We start from the raw sequence: 17,562 nt of genomic DNA on the forward strand, positions 1-17,562 counted from the left end.
ACTACACACACAATATAATATTCCAATATATAGAAAAGCTCATGCTGAGAATGCAAGACTGCAAAGTTGTTTGACAAGTATACATAAATAAATAAATAAATAAATAAATAAATAAATAAATAAATAGTAGAAATTATAGTCAATTGTAATAATTACAAATTCTTATAACAGTTAAATGAAAAATACATATACATTAAAATGACATTTATTCTAATATAAGTATTATAAATAACCTAAAATATTTCAATATATAGATAATCTCATGCTGAGAATGCAAAATCACAAAGATCGACAAGTATAAATAAATACATCAACAGAAGATATTGTAGCTAATTGTAATAATACAAATTCTTAAAACATTAACATGAAAAATGGCATATAATACATTAAAATTACATTTATTACAATATATTTTATAAGTATTATAAAAAATCTAAAATATTCCAATATATAAAAAGCTCATGCTGAGAAAAGTTTGATTGACAAATAAACATAACTAACTAAATAAATAAATAAATCATAGATATGATAGTTAATTGTAATAATTACAAATTCTTATAACACTATTAAATGAAAAATACATGTACATTAAAATGACAAGTATTATAAATAATCAAAAATATGTCAATGTATAGAAAAACTCATGCTGCGAATGCAAGATTGCAAAGTTGTTTGACAATTTGGGTAGACTGATTTAAATGTTTCATTTATAATGCTTTATGCAGATGGGGGACTGTGAACAATTCAGGGTTACAAACAAAAAGTCCCAAAACATTAGAGAAACACCTGATATAATAAACAAACACTTTTCATTATAAGCATATTTGTGATAATATTTATGCAAAAATGCTAATTCTAGCATTATGCAGCAAGTTCTGTTTGTATGACACCAAAATGATTCATAACCTTACCTGTCCTCATTCTCTTCCAGTCGTGAGTCTGTGAAGATCGGCCCAGGATGACATACTTGCCAATGGGACTGTGGTTGTCATATCCACGGCTCCATCTCAACTCAACCGATGTGTCATTGACACTAGTCACCACTAAACCTCCAGGAGGTCCTGGTGGGCCTGTAAAGAAAGAAGCATTTGGTTTTAGCAAACGGTTTTTAGTTTTAGTTGGTTTTATTTAAAGTCATGCACACACAGCATAAAACATGTTTTTAAAGCAGTTTAGTTGGAGCTGCTTTCTTTACAAAATCTGTATCAAATAGACAGATGGGAACCAAACCCCAAGGATACAGATCTGCTATATTTATATTTCATGACTCCACATTTCATTCATTCTCACAGGGCTGAGTGCTGAGAGTTGTCTGGCCAAAAAAGATCAAGCTGAGGTAAAACACAAGAACGAGGCTATGGAACAGCCAAAGGCTGCAGGCTGGTATACTGAGCTTTAATAAAACCTCTGTCACTGCTCAGCCAGCTGGAAGCCCTCACCTCTCACAACCAGCTTGGCCGAGGCCACCGCGCTGTCTACAACCGTCTGGGCCATGCAGGTGTACGTGCCAGCGTGACTGAGCTGTCCGGTCACAATCACCAGGTCACCAATCGTCTCTTTCTATAAAAAGTGACAGTGAAAAGAAAAGTAAACTTTATTAGAAAGGAGTATTAGCCCACTTCAACCTCATAGGAGCATTATCGTGTTCTTTATTACATGCTTAGTTTGGTGAGGCTTCAAATTTGGGATTTTAAAATTGACTATATATGTCTAAAAGGGATTTACTTTGAAGTCAATCCTATTAAAGCTAATCTCAGAGTGTGTGAGGAGCCTGCTGCTATTGGAATACAAATCCAGATGGTTTTTACTAATCTTGCTAATTTTAAATATTAAGAACATAACTAGATTTTCACATTTTTTAAAGAAAGTGTAAGTGGTGTTTGCTTACATGCTATGCATGCTAGGGTGTTGTGGGTGGTTGTCAGGGATCATCTATGCTCTAAGTTGTTTTTAGCATGTTGCTATGGCACAGCAAAGTGTCAAATCTCTATGACTTCTCCTAGATATAGCTTGGGTCCTTCCAATGCAACTTCATGGGAATTATTTTTTTTTTTTTTTGTCATTTTACCATCTGCCAGGTAAAAATCATGAGTCTAACTGCTTAGGAAACAATAGCACACCTCTCAACAAGCTGCACTCTATAAAAAAGTTTTATAAAAAGATTTATGTCAAATAAATGCTGTTCTTTTCAACTTTTTATTCATTAAAGAATACAATTCATCAAAAATGTTTCTTTGGAACCAAATCAGCAAATCTAAAAGATCATGTTAAAGGAGAAGTTAACTTCTAGAACAAAAATTTACAGATAACACACTCTCTTTTGTCATACAAGATGTTCATGTCTTTCTTTATTCAGTTATTTCAGGATTTCATATAGTGGACTTTAAAGGTGCCCTCGATTTTGAACTTCCAACATGCACTTTAAATGCAGCTTCAAAAAGCTCTAAAGGATCCCAGCTGAGGAAGGTCTTATCTAGCGAAACGATCGGAAAATGATAGTTTATATACCTTTTAACCTCACATGCTCTTCTTTTCTAGCTCTGTGTGAACTCTGTGTATTACGGTTCTAAGACAGTTAGGGTATGTTGAAAAACTCCCATCTCATTTTCTTCTCCAACTTCAAAATCGTCCTACATTGCTGTTTTACCGTTTTTGTAAAGGGCGTTTGATCTTCTTTGCATATTCACATTGTAAACACTGGGTTGGGGGAACAAATGAGATGGGAGTTTTTCAACATACCCTAACTTTCATGAACTGGAACACACAGAGTTCACACAGAGCTAGACAAGATGAGCATTAAAAAGGGGTTAAAAAAGTATATAAATTGTCAATTTTTTTTTAATAACCGATCGTTTTGCGAGATAACATCCCTCTTCCTCGTCTGGGATCGTTTAGAGCCTTTTGAAGCTGCATTTAAAACGCCACTATATGGAGACAAATCTAAATCTAAAACTATTTTCCTCAAAAACCTTAATTTATTTTCAAGTGAAGAAAGAAAGACATTAACATCTTGGATGACAAGGGGGTGAGCAAATTAATTTGTGAATTTGAAAGTGAACTTCTCCTTTAAGGTAATGGCTGCTAAAAGTTCATTTTTTCCATTATAGGAAAAATGACATTTTAAAATATATTAAAACAGAAAACAGTTGTTTTAATATATTTTAAAAATATAAAACAGTTTTAAATTGTAATAATATTTCACAACATTACAGTTTTTACTGTATTTTTGATCATATTAATGCAACCTTATTAAGCATAAGAGACTTTAATAAGCATTTGTAATAATCTTCCTGAATGAAAACAAAGTTAATGTTTGCAGTATTTTAAACACTTTATAACACTTCTCGTCAGGTGCTCACCCCCTCCATACGCCGATAGTGTCCATTTGGTTCCTCTAGGTCCAACAGAACTCCATTGAGGGACCAGGTGAAGGTAAGGTCCATTGTAGGGTCATGTGACGCATGGCACTGCAGAGTGGCATTTTCACCCTGATTGATGTCAGCATTAGAAGGCGCTAATGTGATTTTTGTGGCATCTGTTTGAAAGAACAAGGTGAAAAACAGAACTTTATACACTGAAAACATTTGCGCCCATAATAAAATGTTGATGACAACTAAAATGACTATTTTAGAGATCAATAAGCCAAAAATGCACTCAGGCTTGTGCACAATGAAAACGCAGATAGAGAGCTGATAAAGGTGTTTACATCCAAAGCTAACTAGACCAAAAAGCCAAGAAAAGTCTGTTAATGACATTTCCTGATAAAGAAACACTGTTTATGAGTTTTACGTGATCTTACACTAATCTGTGTTAAACTGTGCATGTAAACACTCAAACAGATAACGTGAGACCTTTAAACTAGATAAACAAAACAAGAGGTTTCATTACCCCTGACAGACAGGTGTCCTGTGCTGTTGGCTTTGCCAAGGTAGTTTTCAGCAAAGCAGGTGTACTTTCCCTCATCGGCACGACTGATGTTGTAGATCCACAGAACCCCATCTGGAGTGACTGTTATCCTGGAGAGAGTTCATCACATGGTCTTTTTGAGATCACTGTACTCAATGCATCTACACAACAGGTAAACAGCTCCCCTCTACCTCACCAAACAGCTTTAAACAAACCCACAGAGCCATTTGGCTGGGAATAATAAAATACATTGATTTTAAAGGAGTTCACTTCCAGAACAAAAATTTACAGATAATTTACTCACCCCCTTGTCATCTAAGATGTTCATGTCTTTTCTTCTTCAGTCGTAAAGAAATTACATTTCTTGAAGAAAACATTTCAGGATTTTTCTCCATATAGTGGACTTCAATGGTGGCCGTGAGTTTGACCTTCCAAAACGCAGTTTAAATGCAGCTTCAAAGGACTCTAAACGATCCCAGCCGAGGAAGAAGGGTCTTATCTAGCAATAATTATCTAGCAATCAGTTATTTTCTAAAAAAAAAAAAGTACAATTTATATACTTTTTAACCTCAAATGCCCATCTTGCCTAGCTCTGTGATGCGCATGCATACTCTGTGTAGTCCGGGTCAATACAATTAGGGTAGGTCAAAAAACTCCCATCTCATTTTGAACTTCTTGAACTTTTTTTTTTAAAGTACGTTTGACCTTTGCTTGTTCACAGTGGGTAAACACCGGGTCGGTACTTCTGCAGCGATGTAGGATGATTTTGAAGTTGGAGGAGAAAATGAGATGGGAGTTTTTCATCCTACCATAACTGTATCGACCCGGATTAAACAGAGTATGCATACGCATCACAGAGCTAGACAAGATGACCATTTGAGGTTAAAAACTATATACTTTTTTTTTTTTTTGAAAATAACCAATTGTTTTGCTAGATAAGACCCTTATTCCTTGGCTGAGACTGCTTAGAGCCCTTTAAAGCTGCATTTAAACTGCATTTTCAAACTCGCAGGCACCACAGAAATCCACTATATGAACATAATTCCTGAAATGTTTTCCTCAAGAAACATAATTTCTTTACCACTGAAGAAAGAAAAACATGAACATCTTGGATGACAAGGGGGTGATTAAATTATCTGTAAATTTTTATTCTGGAAGTGGACTTCTCCTTTAAAGCATTTAGGAGGTTTTCGAAACACTTCATTACTGGATTACCTGGTGCTATTGGTCAGTAGCTCTGTGCCACGGCTCCAAAAGAGAGTGGGTTTGGGAGCCGCCCGAGGTTTACACTCCATTTTAACCTGTCCGCCACGGGCAGCAGGAACCAGCTTCCGCACTGGATTTAACCTGAAGTCTGGAGCCTGGACTGAAATAGGGCGACAGGACGGGGAAGGAAGGGAGATGGGGAACCACACAGAGAGGATTTAAACGCTGATCATACTATAACTGGGGTTCAGGCATGACTGGGTGGGCAGAAGGGGATTTGAAGTGCATTAAGGTGGATAACAAGAGAAACATGTCAATGTTGTCAAGGTTTATGCAGTGGTATTTTGATTCGTTTTCATGTTGACATTTTCTTGTGCTTACCTTGAACTCTGAGCTCAGCGTTTGAGTAAATGGTGCCATGTTTGTTTTCGGCCACACACTGATACATCCCGGAATCCTCTAGGGCGAGGTTACTGATTCTCAGTCGCCCATTGTTCACTTCGACACGGTCCTGCACACAGGTTAGGGTTAAGAATGTGTAAGATGCACATGCACATTACAGCCAGCAGAGGGCCACACAATACTTCTCTTGTCAATCTACTCCCAGCTGAAAAAAATAATGAGCAGGTTATTCACTGTCACATCTCACTGCCTCGAAGACATGAAGAGTTTTCGAAAAATGAGTTAGCATATATCAGTCTGAGTCTTGACAGCTAGAGGTCCTGTTCATTTCTGATAACGCACACATTGTCAGATGGCAATCCAGCTAAGTGTGTGTGTGCAAATATGGCTGACCTGTGTGCTGAGGGGCTGTCCGTTACGAAGCCAACGAATGGTGGGTCTTGGTTTGCCTGCAGCAGCACAGCTCCACTGCAGCTCTGAACTTATTTCCACCTCGGAGTCACTCATGACCTGAAGCCACTCAGGCTGGGCTGGGGAGCGAGAACACACACAAATCAGCAGATTTTTTACTTCATTGTGGATTGAAGTGCAATCATTTAATTGCTCATACGCTATTATTACATATTACTAACAAACTATTTTATCTTATATTTCTACATTAACAATGTAATTAATATTCTGTTTATTAAAGCCAAGTATGAATCTCATCAAGTTAGTGTTTTTAAGCATTATACATTTATTCCAAAATAATAGCTCAAGGCAGTAACGATTCAAAAATTATATTTTATTTGTGAACTTATGTTTAGCAATTATTTTTATATATATTTATATATATCATCAAAGCTCGGTAAATACTGGTCACAGACACAGAGATTTACTTTAAATCTCACCAAGATGATTACTCACTAAAACTCCCACTGGTTTTCAGGCCATTTTAGGTCTTATTTTGACCTAACAAAGTGGTTATATCTAAGTATGTGATATATATATATAAACCGTACCAGTCAAACATTTTTGAACGGTAAGATTTTTTGTTTTTTAAAAAAGTCTTTTCTGCTCACCAAGCCTGCATTTATTTGATCCAAAATTCAGCAAAAGCAGTAATATTGTAAAATATTTTTACAATTTAAAATAACTGCTTTCTATCTGAATACATTTTAAAATACATTTTAATTCCTGTGATCGAAGCTAAATTTTCAGAAGCCTTCAGAAATCATTCTAATATGCTGATCGCTGTTGCACAAACATTTATTATTATTATTATTATCAATATTTAAAACAGTTCAGTACATTTGAGTACATTTCAGCTGAATACATCTAGGAGTCTTTGATTAATAGAAATATCTGAAATAAAAAGCTTTTGTAACATTTTGCACTATACCATTCAAAAGCTTGGAGTCAGTATACTTTTGGGGGATTATAAAAATTAATACTTTTATTTAGCTAGGATGCTTTAAAATGATCAAAAGTGATGATAACTATTTGTATAAGTGATTATTTCTATTTCAGATAAATGCTTTTCTTCTGAACTTTCTATTAATCAAAGAAACTTGAAAAAATTCAACATAATAATAATATTAAATGTTTTTGAATAATTAGAATAGTAGAATGATTTCTAAAGAACTGGAGTAATGATGTTAAAAATTCAGCTTTGAAATCACAGTAAATTACATTTTTAAATATATTCAAATAAAAAAAAGTTAATTTAAATAGTAAAATATTTCAAAATTTTAACTTTCTTTAAAAAACATTAAAAATCTTGTAAATCTTGGTAGTGTGTGTGTGTGTGTGTGTGTATATATATATATATATATATATATATAAAATTTATAAAAAAAAAAAAAAAAAAAAATATATATATATATATATATATATATATAACTTTTAACACTTTCTAATAGTTTTAATTAACAATAATAACACAAAGTTTGATGTTACATCAAACTTCTACCATAGGTAGATCTTCTAGAAAATATCATTCTAGCGCTGGCGTTATGCCTACCTTGCACAGAGACACGTCCTTGATGTGTCTCACGGCCCTCTGAGTTGAAAACCTCACACTCATACATGCCTTCATCATCAAAATTCAGTTCAGGAATAATCAAGATGGGCCCCTCTGCGCTTGCTCCGACCTTAGGTGGTAAAATCCCATCCACCTTCCTCCAGCGGATTTTAGGAATGGGACTTAGGGAGGAAAGTAAGGAGAGAGCGAGAGGATGTTAGAGAAAAATTTTCCATTTTTATAGCTGACTGAGTTATGGATTATGTTGAACCGATGTAGAAGTGATCTCCGTAGGGAAGTGGGGAGCTAAGCGGGACTTACTTGCCATAGGCAAAGCATTCCAGCTGTGCAGTTTGTCCTGATAATGCATACGTCTCAGCGGGAAAACGCACTCGGATATTTGGAGAGGCTTTCCTTGGGTTGGCTATGGAACCAAAGCGGGAAAAAAGAAACAAAATATAAGATACTTTTTCTAACTTTTTTTATATAAAAAGTTATTTTGATAACATTGAGCATGTTTCTGGTTTTTGAGCGAAACTAACTAACCATCAGGGTAAACAGTGAGCTGGACAGCTTTGCTGAAGATGCTCTTGGTGCTGACGTCCATGTTGATGGTGGTGAAGCAGAAATAGTTGCCTGTGTCATTGGCTCTTGCGTTAGCAAGGTATAAGTTACCCGTCACCTGAGAAACAAACCATCTGCCCGCCTCTGGCTGGATGAAGTTGGGGAACTCATTGATGAACCAGCGGTAGGACAAAGCTTGATGGCAACAAAAGGATGCAAGATATTAAGATTTGAGGAAATAAATATAATGATCAGGTTAAATACTAACTGAAAATGTGTTAACATACCCGGATAATGAGCTGGTGGTTGGCAGGCAAGAAAGGTTCCCGTACCCTCATTGACCGTCTGAGGGCTTCTACTCTCCGGGGGGAAATCATGGAGGTCTAGAACGCACAAACATTAATCAGTAGTGGTAAACTGCAATTGCAACCACTGCTGCTTTTATTCAGAAAGGCCTATTTTTCACACTTGGACATCAAATCTTTTGGTTTGTACTCACAGCCAAATTTGAGGTTAGCTACTCGGCTAACAATGGTGCCACAGCGGTTGATGGCGAGACACTGGTACGACCCACCATCTCGCCCATTCTGAGGGTTATTGATCACAAGATTTCCTGCAACCTGTGTGTACTGCGAATCTTCAGCAAATGCTATTTCAGTGCCATTCACACGCCACCTGTAACATACCAAATGACATAAAAGATCTTCAAAAACTTCTAAAAAAACATCTTTTAACTTCAAAAAAGTGCATAGTCAATGACTAATTTAATTAAACTTTGGTAAAAATGTAGTACGCTTTTTATAGGGACAGCATGCATTGTGTATTTCAAAACTATTTTCTTAAACTTTTTTTTTACCTTTTTAACATTGAAACATTTTCACAGAATATACAGTATCTTTAAGTTTATTCTTCATACCACAATGACAAATAGTGTTTTTGTAAGCTAAATACAACAAAATTTTGTGAAGTTTATGTACATAACTAGAAAAAAATCCAATAAACTTTTTATTTATTATTATTATTTATTATTAAAATCTTATTATCTTAAAGAATTGCATTACCGTTGAAATGTTTACGGTCAGTAATATATTCAGAAAGGATTCATCTAATTAAGCAAAATTATAATATTACAAAAGATTTCTATTTCAAATATATGCTCTTCTTTACAACATTAAATTAATCAAAGAATCTTAAAAAAAATTAACATGGTTTTCACAAAACAAAATCAGGCAGCATTTCAACACTGATAATAAGAAGAAATATTTATTGAGAAATTATAAGAGAAACAGAAAACCGTTAAAATTTTAAATTATTTCAAATTATAATAATATTATTAATGTTTTTACTATATTTTTGATAAACTAAATGCAGACTTGAACATAAGGGACTTTAAAAAATCATTGAAAAATTTTAACGTGCAAACATTTGAACTGCACTGTATTTATCTTAAAGAAATGATCATATCTTGTTTAAGATGTTTACATTTTTTTTCTACAAATATTTTTCACAATGTTTGTTTTTAAGGATAGGTCATACAAAGTAAATAAAGGTCCTGTTTTGTTCGATAAGATGTAAGTGCCAAAAACCTGATCTGAGTACCGGTAAATAGCAGCAGGGCTGGCGCGAGCCTGACAGCTCAGGGTCACCTTGCCTTCTGGCATCCCCTCCGGGTAAATCAGGCTAGACGGCTGCTCCTCAAACACAGGCCCACTGTCGTGACCCGACACACACACATCCCCACCTACAAAAATGTGCCCACCATTACTGTCTGTGAGAAACATTTCAACAAAGATCACAAAATTCTTTTGAGTCAAAAAACAGGATCTTCAAATGTCAAATAAAAGTCTAGCTAATAGCATTAATACATTGATCTTAACACTGTAATACCCTCAATCACTCTTCAAAGGGTTTGAACCAACAGCCTTATGGTTACCAGATGATTAGCTACTAGAAACAGCACAGTGAATGAAAGTTAAGGGCATAATAAAATATCTGGGAGAGTAATCTAGCTCAAGTAGTCTTGTCATGCTCAGGTCTTTTGTACTGCCTCCTTTGACAGCTAGTGTACTGTGCCAAACAGACAGATACAGGGGGGTCGTGCGTGCCTAACAGCTACAGCGTATTTGCACTCAGAGTGGGAGTGTTCTCCACCCGGGGAAAGCCAGCAGGGGATACAAGCTGTCAGATATAATTGCATGCACTCAGATATTTTGACAGAACAGAGGGGAACAGGGGAGTCTGAATACAGTAAAGTCTCCAGGTAGTCTTGAACGCATATGATGCATTATGAATTGGGTCAAGAATGAGTTTGGATTATATGGGACCGTGTGTGAATTTGCGATTGGGTTTTGCTTTTCTACTTTTAAATAAGTTGGTGTTTCTTATTGACTTAAAAATGTGCATTATAATGCAATTTGTGGTGGATTAGAGTACTGTTTTTTTATGTATTCCTTAGCAAAACATTTTAAAACAGGATATTCTTTTTCAAGTAAATTCCAGATAATTATATTGTTTTCAGAGAATATATTGCATTGAATTTAGTTTCATTTTTTCTTCCCCTTAAATAAGTAAATCAAATTTTTACAAAGACAAATTAACTGAACTCAAGATATATTCTCTACAAATATTTTTTTTTTATCTTTTTTTTTTATCTTATGCACACATTTTTTTTTTTTTCAGGAAAAATATAATTTTTAAATATTTTTTTTAAAAAGACAAAAAAATTTTTTTCAGTCACTATGTGCACTACCAGTAAAAAGTTTTTGAACAGTACAATTTTTTTTTAATGAAGTCTCTTCTGCTCACCAAGCCTGCATTTACTTGATCCAAAGTACAGCAAAAACAGTAACATTTTGAAATATTTGTACTATTTAAAATAACAGTTTTCTATTTGAATATATTTTGAAATGTAATTTATTCTTGTGATTTCAAAGCTGAATTTTTAGCATCATTACTCCAGTCACATGATCCTTCAGAAATCATTCTAATATTCTAATTTTGCTGTTCAAACTTACTATTATTTTGAAAACAGCTGTGTAGTATTTTTCAGGTTTCTTTGATGAATAGAATGTTCAGTAGAAGAGCATTTATCTGAAATAGAAATCTTTTGTAACATTATAAATGTCTTAATCATCACTTTTAATCAATTTAAATCATCCTTGTTAAATAAAAGTATTAATTTCTATAGTTTCTTTCCAAAAAAAAAAAATACTGACTCCAAGCTTTTGAATGGTATAGTATATAATGTTACAAAAGCTTTTCGTTTCAGATAAATGCTGATGGATCTTTGGATCTTTTTATTCATCAAAGAATCCTGAAAAAAATAGATATTAGAATGATTTCTGAAGGATCATGTGACACTGAAGACTGGAGTAATGATGATGAAAATTTAGCATTGATCAGGAATAAATTACATTTAAAATATATTCAAATAGAAAACAGTTATATTTTAAATAGTAAAAACATTTCACAATATTACTTCTTTTGCTGTATTTTGGATCAAATAAATGCAGGCTTGGTGAGCAGAAGAGAATTCTTTGAAAAACATAAAAAATCTTACTGTTTAAAAACTTTTGACAGTTTTTTTTTTTTTTTTTGTTCAGACTTTTTGTTTGATTTATGAATTTGTAATTTAGAATACACTGGAGTTCTGAATGCACTGACGTGTACATAAATGCATGTACGTGTGCAAATCAGTGTTTGTATGCAGTTCTGGTGAGACCCAGAGGAATCTAGGGCAATGAGAGAGAGGCAGAGGAGGAGAGATGACTTGAGAAGCGGAACCGGCTCCCCGGGAGGTTTTCTGCTCTGAGATTACAGTGAAATTCAGTGGTTTGTTGGCTGCTTCCAGTAATGGGGATAAACAGCTCCAAACTGCCACTTAAGTTCTTTTCCACTGAAGTCTCTCAGCAGCTTTTCACAGTATCTATGTGTAGTTACTTCTGCGTACTAGACTAGAAACACAGCAATTTTGTTGTTAGCCAATTCAATTTGTATACCTGTGATGATACATCCAAACCTGGACATTTTACTCAGTACAATGAATATGAGAATCGTTATCAGAATGATTACAAAGTCTACAAACATTTCTGTATCTTCAGTGTTTTGTGTGCAGGCAGTTGCAGACCAAACACTGCTGAGGCATTATTTAAATTTTTAGATTTTTGTGGAATCAACCATTTTAGATAAATCTTCTCCTAAATGGCATGTAAAAATAAAACAAATTTTGCTTGGTTGCATATGTTGGTCAGAAGGCCAGAATTTGCTGCACAGTGGAGCAGATTTTATGCCTGTGTGACTAGACTACAACTTTGACTAGAGTACCATTTGCCAAGTTAATAGCATTACGGACAAAAGCACATTTTTATCAATGTTTAATGGGGCCTGGATTACTTCAGCCGACAAAAACACCTCTCAAGTAAATCAAATCCCTTCTGCCCACTGATCTAAGATAACACAATGAATAATTTATCTGAATTTGTGGACCCCCCACTGATGCACAACCCTAAAACCACACATCCCAGACACCATCAAAGTGACAACGTACATTTCAATGATGTTTCAACAAGGAAATGCTGGAGCACAGGGAATACAGAAAAAAAAACAACAACGGGTGAGTGGTAACGAAGTTTCACTAATGGGGGAAGGGCTGAGCGGGACCTACTAAGTATATTTGCAAATGGGATTTTGCATGAGATGAGATGATGGGGGATGTCAAATCAGATCCTACTTACCCAATGCGTAGCTCAGAGCCAGAGAGCTGAGAGACAGCAGACACAACAGAATCCTCATCCTCCTACTGCAACCACACCCAGACGAGAGACAGAGGCCTTTTAGCTCCTGGGGAAAAACAAAACCCAGATGATTCAATAAAGGCTGATTCTGAGATGAGTAACAACCCTATTTTTAACTCAAGGCAACAGTTTACCCAAAAATGAAAATTCAGGCACATTTTTATTCAGGGACATAGTGTGGAAACTCGTTTCCGCCAGCGAATAAAAAAAAAAAGAAGGTAACTGACACTTTTTACCTCACAATTCTGACTATTTTTCTTGCAACTGAGAGTTTACATCTCACAATTCTGATTTTTTTTTCTCAGAATTGCTTGATATAAATATAAATTGTGAGATATGAAGTCAGAATTGTGAGATATCCATATCCATTTTTTCCCCTCGAAATTGGACTTTGTAAACTTGCATTTGCAAGAAAAAAATCTGAATTGTGAGTTCTTATCTTTTTTTATTTGGCAATTCTGACTTTATTTCTGGCAATTGTGAGTTTTTAGCTCACAATTCTGAATTATAACTTTATATCACGCAGTTCTGAGAAAAAAGTCAGAATAGCGAGTGTTTCTTGCAGCTGTGGGTTTATACCTCACAATTCTGACTTTATTTCTCGCAACAAGTTTATATCATGCAATTTTGAGAAAAAAATTCAGAATTTTGACTTTATGTCTCACAATTGTGAGTGACTGCAGATTTGTAAAAAGTCAAGTTTTAATTACACAATTCTGAATTTATAACTCAGTTGCGAGTTTATTTCATGCAATTCTGAGAAAAAAGTATAAATTGTGAGTTTTTATCTTGCAATTCTCAGTTGTGTTCATATCATGCATTTGCATTTATATCATAATTCTGACTGTAACTCTCAATTGTGAGTTTATATAACAATTCTGAGAAAAAAGTCAGAATTGTGAGTTTTTATCTTGCAATTCTCAACTTTATCTGGCAATTGTGAGTTTATATCACGCATTTGCGAGAAAAAAAGTTTCGAGTTTTGAAATAAAAGAGTTTTTATTTCGCAAGTATGACTTTATAACTTGCAATTGCGAGTTTATATCACACAATTATCAGAAAAAAAATCAGAATTGTGACTATATCTTGATTTCTTGCAATTACATTTATATATCAAAATTCTGACTATCTCTCAATTGCGAGTTTATATAACAATTCTGAGAAAAAAGTCAGAATTGTGAGTTTTTATATGATGTTTGATAACAAAGTTCGGGAGGAGCACGATCAGATAATCAACTAATTCGGCTCAGGTGCAACTCGTCTAGCTAATCATCCAAACTAGCACAAGTCATAGCCCCTTCACCCCAACACCTCACTCTTAATCTATCCTCATCCTATACTTGGGATGGGGGGAGTTCTCTGGGTTCGGGCCATATTCCGGGCTCGGAGCCCTCCCCCAGGACGGCACACCAAAATATGCTTACTGTTTACTCAACCAGATTAGATGTAAGGGTGAACTCGTGAACTTGCAATTCTCAACTTTATCTGGCAATTGTGAGTTTATATCACGCATTCGCGAGAAAAAAAGTCAGAATTGTGACTTTATATCTTGCAATTCTGACTGTATTTCTCACAATTGTGAGTTTATAGCACAATTCTGAGAAAAAAGTCAGAATCTCATCATTTTACTTTCATTTCTCGCAATTACTTTTATATCACAATTCTGACTATAACTCTCAATTGTGAGTTTATATAACAACTCTGAGTAAAAAGAGTTTTTATTTTGCAATTCTCAACTTTATCCGGCAATTGTAAGTTTATATCACGCATCTGCAAGGAAAAAAGGCAAAATTGCAATTCTGACTGTATTTCTCGCAATTGTGAGTTGTGAGAAAAAAGTCAGAATTGTGATTTTGTATCTCGCAATACTGACTTTATTTCTCACAATTGTGAGTTTATAATGCAGTTCTGAGAAAAAAATTCAGAATTGTGACTATATCTCGTCATTCTGATTTCATTTCTCGCAATTACGTTTGTATCACAATTCTGACTATAACTCTCAACTGCGAGTTTATATAACAACTCTGAGAAAAAAGTCAGAATTGTGAGTTTTTATCTTGCAATTCTCAACTTTATCTGGCAATTGTGAGTTTATATCACGCATTTGCAAGGAAAAAAAGCAGAATTGCGAGTTTTTATCTCTGTCTTTATTCTAACTTTATTTCTCACAATTGTGAGTTTATAGCGCAATTCTGACTAAAACTCTCAATTGCGAGTTTATATAACAATTCTGAGAAAAAAGTCAGAATTGTGACTATATCTCACAATTCTGACTTTATTTCTCACAAGTGCATGATATAAACTTGAAAAAAAAAAAGTCTGAGATTGTATAAGAGTTTGTATCATGCAATTCCAAATAAAAGGAATTGTAAGATAAAAAGTCGCAATAACCTTTTTTTTTTATTTTATTTTTTTTATCTAGTGGCGGAAATGGGCTTACACAACATAGGCACATAGGTTCCTGGCTAATAAATCAGGAATCTTCCTGTGGATATATTTTGTTTTTCTGTGTCTGTTTTATAACTGAAGAGAATCAAAACAGCCCTGTCCAACCAATGTGAGAAGGCATGGCTATATTTTCAATTACCAATAAATTCTGAGTTATTCTGACATTGTATTCCTCGGACAGCCTGAAAACCTGCTCTACACTGTCATATTCACCGCTCCCTCGCCCTGATGTGTCACCTGCTGATGCACGGCTCAGACACGGGCCTAATAAAACAGCGGCACGTGACTCAAATTGTCTTATGGGTAAATTGACAAGAGAGTGCCAGGGAGCAGCTGTTTTGCACCGTTCACCATCCGTTCCTCACATCTGCCTTGAGTGTGCGGGATTGTTTCCTTCACTGTGCAGCATAACCCCCCCAGCCCTATAATTGGCAATTGCACATCTTTTTCTTGGCCCAAGTAATGGCAATCGCAGCAAGGGCCGCTGCTCTGCGGTTCCCGGTACGATTGTAGGCGAAGCTGAGAACCACGAAGCGTCAGCACAGATGTGCTGTTTGTGATGAGAAAGGCACCCTGGAAGCGGCCCAGCAGTCATTTGTAGAGGTTTGAAGAAGAAAAAAAGAGGCTTTCATCAGAGAAATTTCTTAATTACACCAAACAAGACGCTGATTGCCACCTGACTGCACTCAAATGCTTGTTTTATCAGCACTGCTTCGGTGTGTTGTCACAGTCTTTTCAACCGCACTCTACTTAGCACGGTATAATGTGCTGGCTGCCAGGATGTAGCTGACAGGATTTTCCTCATGCTGCAGTAGATATACTGTATGCATGAATATGAGAGGGCTGCTTGTCAAGGAACACAAAAATCATTTTAACAGTACAAATTTACAGTAAGTTCTCTATTATGGTTTGATTTACTGTATAAGGACTCAAACACATATATAGCCAATGACATTTCTTTGTGGTCCATCTAACAGTCTCAGTTAAGTTGTCAGTCTGGGACCCAACAAGTGCATTAATTCCCCAATATACCATGTTACATAATTCAAACTTGTTCAATATTTTGATTTTATCTATATTATTTTAAATAAAATATTATTTTATTTGTATGACTTATCAATTATTTTCTTTTTAATGTTGCAAAACAAACACTTATTATTATATTATATATAGGCCTATTGATTTTAAGTGTATTATTTTACATAATATGGATGTCTGTTTCCACCACTGAATATAAAATAAAAAAGCTAATAGTGACTTTTTAATCTCATAAGTCTGAATTTTTTCCTTGCAGTTGCAAGTTTACATCTCACAATTATGACTTTTTTTCTCAGTTACAAAGTTATAAATGACTTTTTTTCTCAGTTTTTTTCTCAGTTACACTCTTAAAAATAAAGGTGCTTCACAATGCCATAGAAGAACCTTTTTTGTCTAAATGGTTCCATAAAGAACCTGTAACATCTGAAGAACTTTCTGTTTCACAAAAGGTTCTTTGTGGCAAAAGAAGGTTCTTCAGATTATAAAAAGGTAAGAAGGAGATGGTTCTTTAAAGAACCTTTGACTGAATGGTTCTTTGTGGAACCAAAAATGGTTCTTCTATGGCATCGCTGTGAATAACCCTTTAAAGCACCTTTATTTTAAAGAGTGTACAAAGTCAGAATTGTGAGATAAAAATTACTTTTATTTAAAAATGAGTAATTAAGTCAAAATTATAAAGGTACAATTCTGAGAACATATCTTTTTTCCCCTAACTGGACTTTATAACTCACAATTGCGAGTTTATATCTCACAATTCTGAGAAAAAAAGTAAAAATGGCAAGTTTCTATCCTGCTATCCTGACTTCATAACTCATAATTGTGAGTTTATATTATGCAATCCTGAGAAAAATTCAGAATTGTGAGATGAAAAGTCAAAATTACCTTATTTATTTTTAAACCCTTCCATAACTTAAAATATGCATACAGTACATTTTAATTTAAATGTTTATTATTTATTCATTCATGTTTTAATATTGCAAAAGCAACCCTTCAATTAATAAAATTACACAACGCTTTGATTGCACAAGATCTTTGTGTATTTCTCAGGTTCACACCTTCCTACAGTGAATCATGCCTTTTGTTCAAACACTGTTCTGTTAAAACCCCTTGTTATGCTGTGTCCATTTCAAACACCAGAGCTGAGGACAATCACACTGATAAAGTAAATTAAAAAATGTTTTTTTTTTTTTGTTTTTACTAAGT

At 34.6% G+C, this 17,562-nt stretch overlaps 1 protein-coding gene across 2 annotated transcripts in view; it reads right to left on the reverse strand.

The window, feature by feature from the left end:
* Window positions 1–17,562, reverse strand: part of cntn2 (contactin 2) — a 39,245-nt gene that overhangs the window by 8,370 nt on the left and 13,313 nt on the right. For both annotated transcript variants that reach the window (XR_007828734.1, XM_051123035.1), the window contains exons 2-15: window positions 12,814–12,919; window positions 9,680–9,821; window positions 8,580–8,755; window positions 8,368–8,463; window positions 8,063–8,275; window positions 7,838–7,940; window positions 7,517–7,698; window positions 5,908–6,044; window positions 5,494–5,623; window positions 5,122–5,272; window positions 3,889–4,016; window positions 3,360–3,535; window positions 1,440–1,560; window positions 912–1,070 (exon numbers count right to left, since the gene is read on the reverse strand). Coding sequence is in view for 1 of the 2 variants with exons in the window: in XM_051123035.1 (XP_050978992.1) it covers window positions 912–1,070; window positions 1,440–1,560; window positions 3,360–3,535; window positions 3,889–4,016; window positions 5,122–5,272; window positions 5,494–5,623; window positions 5,908–6,044; window positions 7,517–7,698; window positions 7,838–7,940; window positions 8,063–8,275; window positions 8,368–8,463; window positions 8,580–8,755; window positions 9,680–9,821; window positions 12,814–12,871 (1,972 nt within the window). In the remaining variant the exon portion in view is untranslated. The remainder of the gene's footprint in view (window positions 1–911; window positions 1,071–1,439; window positions 1,561–3,359; window positions 3,536–3,888; window positions 4,017–5,121; window positions 5,273–5,493; window positions 5,624–5,907; window positions 6,045–7,516; window positions 7,699–7,837; window positions 7,941–8,062; window positions 8,276–8,367; window positions 8,464–8,579; window positions 8,756–9,679; window positions 9,822–12,813; window positions 12,920–17,562) is intronic.

Source organism: Labeo rohita, chromosome 11 (assembly GCF_022985175.1).
Source record: "Labeo rohita strain BAU-BD-2019 chromosome 11, IGBB_LRoh.1.0, whole genome shotgun sequence".
Classification (NCBI taxonomy): Eukaryota; Metazoa; Chordata; class Actinopteri; order Cypriniformes; family Cyprinidae; genus Labeo; species Labeo rohita.